The following is a 16,259-nucleotide window of genomic DNA, read 5'->3' as shown; positions in this document are numbered from 1 at the left end:
CTTTTTGAAAACTGTGATGCTATGAAAGTGGTTTATTGTGTGGCAAGTTATCTCGCCCAGGCTTGGCAAGTAAGGGCGAAAAACATAAAAGTTGGAAACTTGTGCTATGATACTCGAGCACTTTCCAGCCTGTCTGCACTTTATGAGTCTGTTAAACGACACGTTAAATGGTGCTAAACTAATGTGGATTGTACCGAGCACATGATTTTAGAACCTATTCCAGGTTTTAGCAATGATTTTTATACTATATATTTATTCTTTAGTCACAAATGAATTATGTTTTTTGATTTATTGTAACTTTTCTGTTCCCAAAATGTGTATTAATGGCAAATGACTATATTGTCGAATAGCAGCCTACTGCACTGAGCTATCCTTCCCCTTGAGCTTTCACCAAAGAACCTGACTGTGCTGGGTGAGACTACAAGGGGGAGAAGGATGGGCAGTCTGCTTCAGTTCATGCTGCTCATCCGGGCCAAGGCTTAGTATAAATTCTGCGCTGCCGCAGTAGGATCCCTAACCATAGAGACAGCGTTTTCTGTGAGCTCTGCCAGTCAGCCAAAAGAGGGAAAAGCTGTAGCTTGAGAATAAAGAGGAACGTCCAGGGGTAACTCATGTTTGTAGCTCAGGTCAGCAGAGTAATGGAGGACATTGACAGGTGAAATGTGCCAACTCTGGAAAAGGTCCTCCTACCTGCGGAGATCCGTTATAATTAGAGCAGTGTGGGTACAGGTGGAGCATTGATCCAGCCTGGCCCCTTAACAGGGCCATCAAGAGGGAGGTGCAGGGGGGGCAAACTGCCCCGGGCCTCGCACTTGCGGGGGGCCTCGCAGCCCCCTCTCCTAAGTGGAAGGCAGCACAGTCTCCCGTGTCATTTATTCACACGGGGGACTGTGCTGTCTGCTCTCTGCCCCAGCAATGATTTAGCTGTTTGTTGCGAAGCCGTTTGGCTCCGCAACAAACAGCAAAATAATGAGAGACAGCAGGGCTCAGAAGTGGGCTCTGCTGCCTCCCGTCATTCAGCTGAAAACGTGGACATGCTGAATGACAAGAGAGGACTCCTCTCCTGTCAGTCAGTGGGTTCACGTTGCTCAGCGTGACCACGCTGACTGATGGCAGAGGAGTTCTCTCTTGTCAGTCAGTGTGTTCACGTTGCTCAGCATGACCACGCTGACTGACAGGCGAGGGCTCCTCTCCTGTCAGTCACTGTGTTCATGTTGTCAGCATGATCACACTGACTGATGGGAGAGGAGTTATCTCTTGTCAGTCAGTGTGTTCACGTTGCTCAGTGTGACCACGCTGACTGAGGACAAAGGAGTTCTCTCTTGTCAGTCAGTGTGTTCACGTTGCTCAGCATGACCACGCTGACTGACAGGCGAGGGCTCCTCTCCTGTCAGTCACTGTGTTCATGTTGTCAGCATGATCACGCTGACTGATGGGAGAGGAGTTATCTCTTGTCAGTCAGTGTGTTCACGTTGCTCAGCGTGACCACGCTGACTGAGGACAAAGGAGTTCTCTCTTGTTAGTCAGTGTGTTCATGTTGTCAGCGTGATCACGCTGATTGGAGAGGAGTTCTCGCTTGTCAGTGTGTTCACGTTGCTCTGCGTGACCACGCTGACTGATGGGAGAGGAGTTCTCTATTGTCAGTCAGTGTGTTCACGTTGCTCAGCATGACCACGCTGACTGACAGGCGAGGGCTCCTCTCCCGTCAGTCACTGTGTTCATGTTGTCAGCATGATCACGCTGACTGATGGGAGAGGAGTTATCTCTTGTCAGTCAGTGTGTTCACGTTGCTCAGTGTGACCACGCTGACTGAGGACAAAGGAGTTCTCTCTTGTCAGTCAGTGTGTTCACGTTGCTCAGCGTGACCACGCTGACTGAGGACAAAGGAGTTCTCTCTTGTTAGTCAGTGTGTTCATGTTGTCAGCGTGATCACGCTGATGGGAGAGGAGTTCTCTCTTGTCAGGCAGCATGTCTACGTCTCGGCTGCGTGGATGCTTTTTAAGGGTTCATGGAGGTAAGGTAAGTGTTTTTTATTTTAAATTAAAAGTGTATATGTGTATTTAAATTAAGTTAGTATGTATATGTGTATTTATGAATGCATGCATGCATGTTGGTGTTTGTGTCAATGCTGTGTTTGGTTTATGTATTCATGCATGTATGGAGTTGTGTAACTGGTGGATGAATGAATGGGTGAAAGTGTTTTTTGTGAATGTGTGTTCAGCACCACCCCTAAATGTAGCCGCCCTGTGGGCCACTTGATTAAGGGGTGGGTTCATGGCATCAGAGGTGCACCTAGGCTAAAATGTCAGGGGGGAAAGGGAACTAACACTTCAAATGTTGGGAGAGGCGCTAACGTCAGAGGCTGTGATGAAGGGGCAAACGTCCTTGTGTGGGGGCACCTTTCCACATTTCGAATGAGACTATTCTGGTAAAGCTTCAATGTTACAAGCAGCTACCTTTTGCCTTCATTTCTGAAACGTCACACTTAAGGACTGCTGTGAGAATGAGATGTCTCATGTCACCACTTCCCTTCTAATCACTCCCCTGGCATGCAAGTGCTAACCCCACATCACGATTTCAATTACCTAAAAATGTATGGATATGAATGCAGGTGCTAACAGTGACATGCTTTAGGCTAGTAATTGCAAGGTGCATATGAATGCAGGTGCTAACAGTGAAATTACGTCTCATGGCTCTGCTAATCCCTATGGCAATTCTCACAAAGTTCCTGCCCTCCCCACCCAAAACACCTCCTCACTGGAACTCTTTGAGCTAGCTTTAAACATGCCTTGCCATCAAACTTTGCCCTCAATGTGCCTGCAAGTGTATCCTCAAAGGAGTCTTCTGAGAGTTCATGACTTCATTGGAGTTGTAAACACGTAACTGGTGTAATAAAAATGTCTTAATCAGGTCTGCCTTTGGCCACTCAATTTAAAAACACCATGCATGTCTTTCGCTGAAGTTCTTTTAAAAATAAGCATTGGCAAGGCCAACAGTTTTGGCTTGTGTATAAGTATCAGGCATTTACCAGGCACTGCTATTGGCTGCTCAGGTACTCAAACCATTTTGCACTGGCACTATCAATGGCCAGCTAATACCAATACAGGAGTGACTTTCCCATGCCTACACAAATGCCCAAACTGTTAGCATTGCCAGTGCTCTTTTTGCTTTACCCTTGATGCACAGGACTATGCATCAAGGTTGAAGCAAACATACTACTTGGCTAAATTGGTCCACATTGAATGTAGGCCAATCTAGCCAGTAATAACACTTATGGTACACAGTCAGCCTGGATATACTTTCTGTGGCATGGCATTTTTACTGGCTGAGACTGCGTACATGGTAATAATGGCATATATTGATACAGCCTGCATGGACATAATTAGAACAACCAGCATGAATATATTTTTATACTAGCATATCTCGCGTGGAAAGGCAGCATGAAATGTATTGGAAAATGTTCCTATGCACAATTTGTGATTTGCAACTATTGGGAATTTCCATGTGCTTCCATACAAAACTAATTGCAAACTGTATGGATTTCTACCCAATTTTGCAAAGAAAGTGCTATAAAATGCATACTTTTAACCCAATGATTCAAACATTTTCTTGGGAGTGAGAACCCCCCTCAAGCAACCCTTGTTTGGTTTGGCCTCCCTCACTGTGCTCTGTTGATCCTGCCTAATTGGCACAAACATTTAAGCCTCTTAAGTTCACAAATGTACCAGCATCCACTGTACATCGTTTGTCACTGTGTATGATGTGTGTTTTAATGGAACACAGGGGCAGGGTGCTCCTTAATGATATGATATGGCATTTATAACATGCCTGTACACAATTGTTTCTAGGCGCGACAAGGCAAGGAGTGAGAAACAAAAGACTAGGACAAAACACAGATCTTACTAGGCCTTGTGTCATTCAGATCGATCAAGAGCAGGGAAGGGGGAGGGGAGATGTGCCGAGGAGGGGGTAGGATGCAGAAGTGCAGGAACAAAGGAGAAACGAGAGTGCAGCCAACGGGTGGCAAGTGTGGGTACTCATAAGTGCAGCCAACGGGTGGAGAATAAGTGCAAGAGCGGGGACTGTTGGGTTACAGATACAGACCACAAGTGTAGGGGAGCCAAGAGGCAGTGCGGGATTGAAACAGGACAGTCAGGGACCTGGGCCCGAATTCAGAGCTTGACCAGGTGACCAGTGCATAGATTTCTCGAGTCTCCTGTTTGCGGATGTGCTGCCGCTGGACGAGTGCAAAAAAATGTAAGGGGGCCTCACCAAATGTTTTGCCCCGGGCCTCACCACATCTTCTGACAGCCCTGCCCCTTAACCCTAATGGAAGGTGAGGACAAGTAAAGCGGAAGGTGGGTTACATAGAGTAGAGTCAGGCGCAGAGTGGGAGCCATGGTAGCCCCAAACACTGCCAAAGCGCAAGAGAGACATGAGCAGAATCAGGGAAGGGGTCAAGTGTGGACAAGGCAGCCAAGCTTGACACTGGATGCACCAGCAAAGAAAGGGAACAGGGAACCAGCAGAACTTCCAAAGGTTGTTGCCAAACAAGTGACTTGCTCTCCCATTCCCTATGTAGGCGTTACTGCCTTCTGTGACCCAGAAGTAGTTCCCTGCATCTTTCCACCAGAGGCGTTAGTTGCCCTGGTCGCCATCTTGAACTGCCGTCCACTCCTCGGTATTGTGCATGCAATCCGCTTGCACCTTTAAACTTCCTTTTGTTTCTTGGCACTGCATTTCCATTCCCACTTGGCACACACTCTCCAATTCATCTGTCCCTTTCAAACCTAACACCTCATGCCTCCGAACATGGTAAGTCGCATGCAGATGTACGTGTAAACTGGCATGAATCCAATTAGAAATGTTTCAAGTTTATGAACAATCACGTTTGATGGCGACCACAAATAAAACGTGTAAACCAAAAGACTGTGACCCATCAATCGAACTCACTGCTGCTACAGGTTGGAGCGATCCCACGTATCTGGCCTTCTGGTTTCAGCCGGGCCTCCACAAAAATATTTGTAAATCTCAAAAATCACATGTTTATCCACTCAGGCCTCCCTTCTTCTCCCATTCCCCTTAAAGAACTCCCCAAATTCCCAAGTACACATGATTAAGATACTATATTCCTCTATAGGCTACACGAGTAAACATCATTGTGGGTTTCACAAAATATGTGTGCACGTGTTCTGGATAAAATGTTGCATTATATGGTGTCCATTTTCACATAGATTTGAAATAATGCTAATTATAGACTGAATAGGGCCTGGGCTAGGGGTCAAGAAGAGAGTTAAGGAGAATAACTTGCATTATTGACCGGCACCAGGGCCATGAATGGGCCACCTCTGTCACGCCCTCGCCCCCTCTCCTTCCGTTACCTGCTGCGGTTGCTCCTCGTGTTGTTCATACTTTGAGTGGTCTCGGTACCCGTCTCTGTATTTTCAGAGAGATTACAGAGCAGTCCCATAAGAGTAGTTACAGACTACAGTTTGATGAATCAGAATGGCTGCAATGCTCTGAGCATTCCACGACTGTGCTATTATGCATTTTGGGATGTGCTTGACTAATAGAATGTATTCAATAATGTATTATGTCAGTCGAATAACTGCCATGAACGATCCTTCCCAGACGCGCCTTTTCTATTCAGGAGGTCCAACCGGGACATGGAGCGCCTCAAGCTGCTGGAGGTGTACTCCAGAGACCTGCTGCAGACCGATGCCAACGTTTCACAATGCGAGGATGTGACGCAGTTCTTTATGCCGCAGACGTGTGACTTCAATCCATCCTTCCATGAAGACAGGTATGGCCCAGAGGCATGCAGAGACTTGTGTTCGTTTGTTTTGGGTGATTTAGCAGTGTCATGCTGCCTTCTAGCTGTTTCCGAATGTAATAAGGCAATGTTTCAATGGAAAAAAAAGAAAAGGATCCTAAAACCACAGTAAAACAGGGGGGAATATCAGTGCGCCACATGGTCTGGGGCCTTAGAATCCTATGAGGACCTGGAAGTCGGGCAGCTCATCCATAATGATGTGGGGGCACCGACCCATTAGTACCCTCGCACATCATGGAGGAGCTGCCCAGCCCAGTAGAAACACAGAACGTTCCCCAAGGTGCTATTGCAGTCGAGGAGAGTACTGCTTGGCTGGCTTAAACTGTGAAAGGGAAACATGTTTCCCTTTGACAGTTTAGTTCTCCGCATGCATGGCCAATGGACCATGCAAGGCCAGGGTATTTTGCTTCCCAAGCCTTGCATGGCCAATTGGGGATGCACGCTGGGGAACTGTATGTTTCAATGTGGGAGGGGGTACTTCTGCACCCACCCACACATTTAAAAAGATTGGGGCACTGACATTGGAGTGCTCCTGTTCATCCTGCACATGAGTCAGAGCCTTTGGTGGAGGTGCCAGTAGAGCAGAGCAGAGTCCGGAACGAGGCTGCAATTAAGATGTATTTTATTATGTATTATTATGTAATGTGTTCGTGAATGAGGAGGTGTATTATGTATGGGTGCATTTGTGAATGGTGTGTGAATGTATATGCACGTGTGCTTGTCCTAGGCAGGGGATCTGATTTTGGTAGGCGGGGGTGTGTGTATAGGATCAGCTGCATTCTTTACTAGACATCTATCAAAAATGCCCAGTAAAAAATGCTGTTGCCAAAGCAAGAGTAAGTGTTATTGTGTGGCTGCACTGGCATTTTCATGCAGCCAGTCTAGCAATTTCTCTCTATGGCATGGCATTTTTTACAGGGAATCTATAATAAACCAAGCATTATGTGTTACCTGGCTAGACTGGCATTTTGGTACAGACAGTCTAGCCATTGTTTACTTGCCATCTATGATACAGCAAACATGGTATGTTTCACTATGTGTCTAGCCTGGCTTTCAGACTTCTAGTCTTAACAAGGCCTAGATTGTTCAGTTACTGAATATTAGTAGGGCATGTACCCCGGGATATCTGGCTATGGATGCTGCTTGACACAAAAAGGCCGGGTTGAACGGGGACAAAAAAACAAGCCCGGTCAACAAAGAAGACGGCCGGCCTTAGAGAATCACAGTTTGCTACTTTTCACAACAAAAAATTTGAGTAGTAAATGGAAACCACATTTTTAATTAAACTTGGGCCAAATATTGAATTTAAAATAACTTTGGTTTTGTAATATTTGAGAACACACACTGGGCCTCATTACGACCTTCGTGGAACGGGTTAATGGGCTCCGCTAATGGAGGCGGACCCGTTAAACCCGTTCTGCGAAATTAAGAGGTCCCCTCGGGGGACCCGGTAATGACGCCTGGTAAAACCAGGCGTCATTACCGGGTCCCGCGAGGGGTAGAGGGAACTAACAACGGGCCGGTCGTAATCGGCCCGTTGTTAGCTCCCTCTCCCATTCCCATTGAGCCCTATGGGGGCTCAGATGGGAATGGGGAAGGTCCGTGCCCAGGTTCCCAGAGGGAAGAATTACCAGGCCCTCCAAACTCGGAATGGCCCGGTAATTCCCCATTCTGGAAACCCGGTAAAGGAGCCCGGTTTGGCGGCAGCCATGGAGCTAATAGCTTCATGGCTGCCGCCAAACTCGTAATGAGGCCCACTCTCTCTTTCACTTCAAATAATTTGTTACAGATTCTGTTGTAAACCACAACAAAACAGGTATATCCGTTTGTGTAATGTTCTCATTGTTCCTTGCTGCAAGGTGAGTCTAAGCCTAAAATCACACTCAAAAAGCTACTTCGATTTTCGATCACAGAGGAAAGATTGAAAGCGCCGCTTCTCAATCTGTCTGTGTAATAGTTAACTAGATTACAGATATAAAATCAGCCGTTGGTAGATTAGGCAAGTGCATGCCATGTTTACGTGGATGTCCACGTTTGGTCCACTCAACTGTGTACACATGCCTCTGACGATGAATCTGAATTTCTTCTTGTCCACAAGTTACCATTTTATATATATGGTACCTTCCTAAACTGAAGGAGACTTGGAGCAGTCTGGATTGCCACCAAGATGGAGTTCCAGAGGACCGCAGCATAGCAAGAGAAGGACTAACTCTGCTGCTACCCCACTTGTAATGCTGCAGTAAACCCGCGGGACCAACTGATGGCAACAATAAACGAGTTTGGCGGTAATTCCCGAAAACTCGTAATGAGGCCTAATATACCATAGCCAGCATCACGAAGGTTAGGCCTTCACCAGATTTTAGTCCCACCAACACTGCATCCAGCGGTCGCACTGATTGGGGAACTATATTCAGGATGCGCATCCCCACACTGCGCAGTGCTAGAAGCATGGGCACGGTGAAGGGAAGTAATGCCAAATGCCGTTGGAAACTTTGTCCACTCACTCCTTACTGTATCCGTAACCCCGCCCGAACCTCCTAAAATAACCCTTTGTGAGGCTAATTATGGTGTGACAGTGTTTATTCTAGGGTATTGTCTTGGAACACATGCCCCAATATACTGAGAGCAGGCAGGCTACAGTTCACCGGTGTAGTTAATATGTGTGATTATGGGAGTATTTTGGAACATTGTATCCTCATGATGCCTGTCACTCTATATCTCAACGTCCGTTTGTTTTGGTTGGATGTCCCCCAGTGCAGGGCAATTGCGGGATGATTTTTGTATATTCCTGTAATTATTTTTTAAATGTGTTGTACCTGTTTTGTAAAGCAAGAACTTTGTCTATGTATAATTTTGCATCTGCGCTTCAGTATTTTTCAAACAGAACTCTGATGTCATTTATATCTTCTGTACCTTTTGCTATGAAACACGTAATGTTGAATGGTTGTTTCACCAGATAAATGTCCGTTTCTAAAGGTTTCTGCCGTGTGTATCTGGTGCGTCATCGGTAAATTGCTGACACGTAATAGTTAACTCCCTAGTATGGCTGTAGTTGACTGAACCACATGAAAGTGTTGGGCTCTACTGATTTTTGGTTATGTATTTTAAGGGATTCAGCCAGGTATGGGGTGGCCAGAATTTTCGCGGTCTTCCCGCACATGCTTGATGATTGCAATTCCACCAGAATCGTCATGTATGTGTGGTATGTGCGAACACTGCATGCAGACTCTGGCCATCCCCTGTGTAAGGTGCGAATAACATAAAAATCAAGGCAAAGCCATTTTGCCCCATGGATTTTAACTGCACCTGCACCTCCCTGCATGACAGTGAATATGCTACCATGGGGCAAATATGACAAGCTGGTCATTAGAAGACCTTTACATACTCTAGTTCAGGGGTCTTCGGCCTTAGGCGCTCCATAGTTTTGAACTACAATTCTGATCAGCCCTAGCCAGCAAGTCAGCATAGTCTATGGTGAGGGATCATGGGAGTTGTAGCCCTGAACATCTGGAAAGCCACAGGTTGCAGACCTCTGCTCTAGACTCACTGCTCTCTCTAGGGCTGTCATCTAAGAACGTGGGTAACAGACGACCAATTGGAGGTCACACAGCGCGCTTTCTCAAACCCTTGCATGGAGACCTCACCAGACAGCAGAAGGCTATTGTAGCCGGTCATAGCCAACTGAATAATACTCTAAATGCATGGAGTTGGGTCACAGTACTACCCAACTTGGGTTACTAGAGGTAAAAAGGGTCACATCTGCAAAGGGATTTCAGGCGTTTGGTTCAATACTGTGAAGAACCCTTTCCAATGTGGCATGCCCCACGGCCCAAACCTTCATCTTGTCATGGTCCTTGTTTACTACCTGCCAGCTTTGATCTGCCTTTGGGGCAGAAGGTGCAAGCTCAGACTGTCTTACAGGGCAATTCAGAAGGGCCTTCCTAACACACCAGCCTGAGCCGGTTTTTCGGGCCAGTGTGGGCCAGTTTCACGAGTTAGTGTGATTGGTAGTTTTGGAAAATGTCACAAAATCAAGGTTTCTTGAAATTCACTGTTTGGCCCACATTGTATCAACAATGTGCCGCCCATTTACTACTCAAACAGTTCATTGTGAAAAGTAGCAAATTGTGATTCTCCTAGACTGGCCATGTTTTTTTTGCCTCGGCCAATTTCGTTATCCCAGTCCAACCCGGCCTTGGTGTGTCATGCAGAACTCATATCCAGGGGCGCATGCCCTCCTGCTGTCCAGTAACCACCAATCAATACCTGGTGGTAACCTGGTGAAGTATGTAAGGCTGCCTTTCTGTTGGTGAGAGTGGGAGTTCTGTGAGTGGTTGCGCGGCGTCAAGCCGCTCTTGGCTAATTAAAGCTTCCCTCCTGCCCACCTGTCATTACTCCACATGCCAAATATCCACGTGTCATGTCAACCCCATTCCAACTTGAATGTCTTATTAAATCCCAGAGCTCCCGCCTCTAATCACAGGGACAAGCCAAATGATTCTCCAATGACTGCCATGCAAGCCCTGCCATTACCATTCCCTGGCGGCTGTCATTAACCGTTTCAGTGAACATTTCTTGCTCATGGTGAACCGGGGGTTACCCCGGTGACAAAGTTGGGATCACGTTACACTGCAGCTGCCCACCCTGTACTTAGCTCCCTTTTAATGAACATTATATGTGTACTCTTAAGTGTAAAGTGTCCATGATCATTGTATCCGTGTTATGCTATGCTATGTAATGTTGTTATTTTTTGCTATGCTGTGTTGTGTGGCCTGCATAGCTCATATGCCACCCTGAGGCATTGACGTTATGCAATAGTTTGCGCCATTCTCCCCGTGTTATTTATTATATGTTATGTTGATAGGCTTTGATACTGCACCAAATCACTCCCGTAGCCTTCTCAGAGTGCCTGGGCCTGTCCGTGGAGTGGTGTGCTGTGCCCCCGCCAGGGGTATCCAGAGCTTAGTCTGCTGGGGCAAATAAAATGACCTAGAGGCAGATAAGAGGATGGGAAAGCGGGAAATAGATGCTACGAACACAGGTGGGAAGGGATGCGGTGGGGCAAGACGGAATTGTGACAGAATGGCAGTGTGCCAGCCCTGCAGAAGGGTGTGCAAAATGTAATGTTCAGTGCACGAGGAGTGTACTCAGGCAATCCTGGAAGCTTAGTGGCATATTTGCCTGGACATTATGAAGATACGATTCATGGTGATAATTCGATGAGTTCAGCACTCCTTATCATTCATGCTCCCAGTGCACGATACTGCCCTGCCCATCTGGGGGCGCACTTGCCCCACTCTTCCTATTTTGTCAGTCAGCTGGCGGTACAACCTATTTTGGCGCGGCCAGTTCAGCGCAAGCCGGTTTGGCGCAGACATTTGGCCGCAAAAACCATTTGGGTGCTTCCAGTTGCGCGCAGGGATCTTTTGGTGATGTTTGTGTGGGACAATACCCATATTTCAATTATTAAAAAAAAATAATGTAAGCATTTTTCCGTCGCAGACCCAGGCCTGCAGGACTGAGAGACAGAAACGTTAACCACAAGGCCATAGAGATCCTATCGTTTCATTTCTGAAGCATGAAGTGGGTTGATATATATATCTTGTGCTTGTAAACACAATGAGATATCTACAGCCTTGTGGTTATGTCTTCGGTCTTGTAGTCCAACTAACCCGGGTTCAAGACAGCAGCAAAGCTTCATTTTTGTATTCGATTAAAATAGTGACATTGTCGCGCCCAACTGGTCACGCCAAACTGGGCGCGCCAAAACTGCTCTTGCAGCCAAACGTCTGTGCCAAATAGGCCCGCGCCGAACTGGCGGCGCCGCAGTGTCCTGCTCCGTCAGCTTCTCAACACATACCCTGGTTGCCTCATTTCACCTCAATGTTCCAATGCACACACTTGAACCCTCTGTGTTAGTGCATGAATGGGTTGACCCCTCCACCCCGAATCAATACATATATCGAATGTTCCGCCCGCTCCCATGTTTGTCGGGAACCTCTGCGCATGTATGGACTGCTCTCCCTCTTTCAGCTCCTGCCTGGTCCGCCCTTCTGGCTCAGCGCATGCTTGCCCTATCATCCCTATCTTAGTGCGTTCCTGGACAGCCTTGCCTGTCTCAGAAGTAGAGTGCCACACAGGTACCAACCTTGAACACCCCCTGCCCATCCCCATGTGGATCTTGACTGCCTTGCCATGCTGTAGCGCGCCCGGATAGCCCTGTCTGTCTCTAGGTAGGCTGCCACTGCCCCATCCATCTCACCATCTGCCTCCCTACCTTTCCAGCGTTGTGATCATGCCTTCGGATGCAGGAGATGTGAGGAAGAAGGCCTCCAGGCTCCAGACTGAGACCGCCATCACGCAGCGCATCCAGTCGGACCGCTACCAGTGCGTGGAGGCCTATGAAGGCAAGGACACCAAGAGCCGCCCCTTCAAGGTCAACCAGGGGGACTTCCTGGGGGTTCTCCTCAAGGACACCACAGGTACTGCGCTTGCGTGCACCGCGCGTCACGACATGGCAGACACCCGCTAGCTTGCCACACAGGATTCAAGGGTAAAACAGTCATTGGTATAGCTTAGACCCTGTACCAAAAATGCATTTATAAGGCCTTGATATGTTCAACAGCAAACGCCACTGACTCTGAACTCTGCACAGCAGTCTTTGAGAAATCAGTGGCCACTATAGCAAGCATTTGCCGCAAAGAACCACGCGGTCTCCATTCAGTCCTGGAATTTGCAATGTTGATGGGAGTATTGGGAAGCTCTGGATGTAGGGAAAACTTTCTACGTGGTGCATGTGCTTTCTTGTGGATAGCCCTGTACTGGGGTTGTCTTCCCAGTTCAAAGGATAAGCCCAGAAGAGCTTCCACAGTGTGAGGCCAAATGCCAGAAAGAGCAACACCAGCGAGATCATCCATCACTGCAACTCACACTCCCCCTCTGGGAGGAAAATTATGGTCTGAGGGTGTGTTTAAACATGTCACAAAATAAATGCAAACCCTCCCACAACCCCTTGGTCTGCTGGCTTTAAACGCCACATTGAGTCTTCAAACTTTGGCTACCCAGAAGTTTTGGACTACAGCTCCCACCAACCCCAGGCATGATAGTCAATGGTGAGGGCTCATGGGAGTTGTAGTCTCAAAATATCTAGTGGGCACTAGGTTGTAGCCCAACGTAATAATAATGTATTTCTTACATAGTGCCACACACGCACAGGTCTCAGAGCGCTGAAATAACAGAAAATGTTATAATCCCACAGAGTAGTACTCAATTTCTCCACCTCGAAAGGCTGAGCGGACCCCGCTTCGACTCAACTTGCCACAGCAGGCTGTGCGCAGATATCAGGGGCGAGCGCTTAGCTGGCCAGATAGCACAGTAAGCTGATTGCATGGGGATTCGGTTGCACCATGAGGTCTTTCTGTTGGTTTTTGACTGCAGGTTGGTGGCTAGTGGAGAACGACGAGAAGCGTTTAGCCTGGTTCCCGGCTCCATATCTACAGAAAACTGGAAGCACGGATGATCTGCAAGCAGTACGAGAATCAGTCCATGGGGGTAAGTCGCCCACTCATTGGTTCAGAGGCTGCAAAGCTCAGCAGCTGTGGACAAAGCAGGCACATCACCTGGTGATTAGTATGCATCGTGATGTCATTCTGTGGCAGTTCCAATCAATAGCCTGTCCATTTTAAGAGTCCAGTCAACCACTGCAGTGTCACACGCCTGCCTCTGCCAGATACCTAACATCTCTGCAAAGTTGCCAAACTTTCTGAGCTGGGCTATGCCTTAGGAGAGTAGATAGCACTGATACTTCAGCCAAGACAATGAGGTACCACAGGGTCCTGAGGTTGGTAAATTGCTCTGATTATAAAGCAATAAAACAACACTAATTCTCTATATGTTAGAATATTTGAAAAACTTTTTGGGGGGGAGAACTACTCCAAGATATACTATTCGCAAGCAATTCAAATGCAACCAACAGATTATCAAACACACCAACAAAATCAATGTTTACAGGTGCATAGAGGTGTTATGCAAAAGCATAGAGGTATTCAAACCAATAGTGTGTACAACGTGAACAACATTTCATCCCATAAATACAAAAATATTATTTTAATGATATTTAAAAAGACAAACAACTCATTATTCACATATATGATAGGTTATTTAAAACTCTCGTAATACCCAGAGGTTTCTAAGCGCGGACCCGGGATCGAACCTGTGTTGCTTCGTGTAGTCTTGCTTTCGACGCACGTTGCCCCTAAACTATCCTCCCGAGACAGCTATATAAGCTGTGATAGCCTTCTACGTCTATACACACTGGGTCTACCCCTATCGTTTTTGTTTAGGGGGGGCCTCACTCGAAACACGGTGGTATTGGGCTACCCCTCCCTCTATTGTGCAGACTCAACAGCCTAATCAGGAAGCCGTGCAGTTCCAGGACAGATACTGCACTGTGCCTCTAATTTACATTTGCCATAAAGTCAATTAATTCAAGGACAAGTATTGCAATATACATATACCATTCAACAAACATTGAGAACAAGAACCACAACACAAAGTGGCATACAAATGTCATACATAATGTTTTCATCACGAGTAGCAGCAACTCTAAAAAACGTATTCAAACAAAAAGGTCTACAGATTTTGCCTAATCGTTAAAGTGCATAACTGCAGACAAAGTTATAACAACTTTGGGGATAGCGGTGGGGTTAGCACAGTAAAGTGCTTATTTAGCGCAGCAACAGATTTATGAAAGTTGTTCTTAGTCATACACATAGGGATCTGCAAGCACAAACACCCTAACGTGTACATTACTTGGTAGGGTGATCTCTATCAAAATATTGAGTATACACTCATTTTTCTACCAGTGTTAACATGGGGTTTTGTATGCCTGCATCTCCCTGCGGTAGTTATTATTTTCATTCCGCATCTCTGAAGGAAGTATTATATAATATATGGTCGACACAGGAGTGTTTCGGCCCTCTATTGAGGATCTGCCCATTCTTGGCGGTGTTCTTGCACAACTTAGAGTTGGGCCTTCATCAGGACGTATATTTTTTAATTGGAAGACACTTTAACAGTCGAAGGACTACCTCTTCATCTTATCTTCTATAGTCTGTGGGGTTACAAAACAAACATGAAAATTATGAGTGAGGTGGTCTGTGGTGGATTGCTATATCCAAAACATTTACTTCCGTACTTGGCTACTGACCTGGGTTTAGTTCACATGCAGGGGAAATTAAGCATGTCTTTTCTTGAGGAGTTATTCTTAATTGCGTGATGAATCACGATGCATTCATTAGTAAGCTGGGGACTTTTCCGTCTCACCTACAAGGATGACAATTTTGGTTTAATTCTACCTACATACCCGTTTTGGTGACTTTATTAATTATTTACAAATTCTTTTCTGTTTTACTCCGATAAAATGATGCTGTCATCCTTTACTGACCTTCTATTCAGGTTGGCCAGGTGGTTCTTATTGAATAAGTTTCATATGCCGCCCAGGTTGTCCTCCTGCTCTATTACGGCGAACCCCAATTCAAAAAAGAAAAAAGGGGATGTTGGTTCTGGGGATGCTACTGACCAGAAACAATTTTCAATATTATAAATAAATCAGGATAACTTCTATCTTACATAGGTCATCAATTGCTCATGTACTCCACAGACCCTTATTGAGTACTAGGTGCCCAGTATCCACCATGACATGCCGCGAAGATAGCAGAGGATCATGCAGGATAAGAGTGCATGGCCGCAAAAGTTTGGGCTTCTGTTCAGAGCGGCGTGTGACATGCCCCCCAGTGGGAAACATTGTGTGCCTACTTCCTAACTAATAGTTTTTGGGCTGCTCGTTTTGGACCTCCAGATTGATACTTATTCCGAACGTCTCACTTTGAGCCACTCCTCTCGTTAGTGTTCAATTGCAGCAACCCGGGTGGGGCAATTGTTTGGTGCACCCCATGCGCATTCCCTCCCGGTGGGTGCATATATACTTGTGGATCTTAGGGGTTGCGCTGGTACAAACACCAGCAACATCAACTTGGCATGCTGAGTGCATAACTGATTTCCCGAAAGTAGAGGAACTTACTCTAGCCATCATTCTTTAGCTTTCCACAGTGTCCGCCGTCTGTGTGTCGTGGTCGATGCTTGATCAAAAGTAAGTGCCGGCTCTTCTCCAGATTTTATCACAGAACTGGCAGCTTAGTCCCTTTTCACTGTTCGACATTTGTTGGGTTAATGCCTTATGTCTTCCAAACGTGGTGGCCATTTGCAAGAGGGGTAGGTTTAGAAACCATACCCTGATAATCCATTCACCGCCCACTACCCTATGGGACCCTGCTTAGTATGTCACGCTACATTAGTGACAGTGTGAAGACGGTGGATCCAACTTTGCTCTAATTTTCTTAGTGCAACATCACAGTCTCCTCCTCCT

General features: G+C 46.6%; 1 protein-coding gene across 3 annotated transcripts in view; it reads left to right on the top strand.

Annotated features, from left to right (window-relative positions):
• The window catches only part of NOXO1 (NADPH oxidase organizer 1), a 60,838-nt gene that overhangs the window by 35,752 nt on the left and 8,827 nt on the right, over positions 1-16,259 (top strand). For all 3 annotated transcript variants that reach the window (XM_069647303.1, XM_069647304.1, XM_069647305.1), the window contains 3 exons: positions 5,632-5,803; positions 12,119-12,315; positions 13,271-13,384. In XM_069647303.1, coding sequence (XP_069503404.1) covers positions 5,632-5,803; positions 12,119-12,315; positions 13,271-13,384 — 483 coding nt within the window. The remainder of the gene's footprint in view (positions 1-5,631; positions 5,804-12,118; positions 12,316-13,270; positions 13,385-16,259) is intronic.

Source organism: Ambystoma mexicanum, chromosome 2q (assembly GCF_040938575.1).
Source record: "Ambystoma mexicanum isolate Mex_15411 chromosome 2q, UKY_AmexF1_1, whole genome shotgun sequence".
Classification (NCBI taxonomy): domain Eukaryota; kingdom Metazoa; phylum Chordata; class Amphibia; order Caudata; family Ambystomatidae; genus Ambystoma; species Ambystoma mexicanum.
This window is presented reverse-complemented; position numbering and strand designations above follow the sequence as displayed.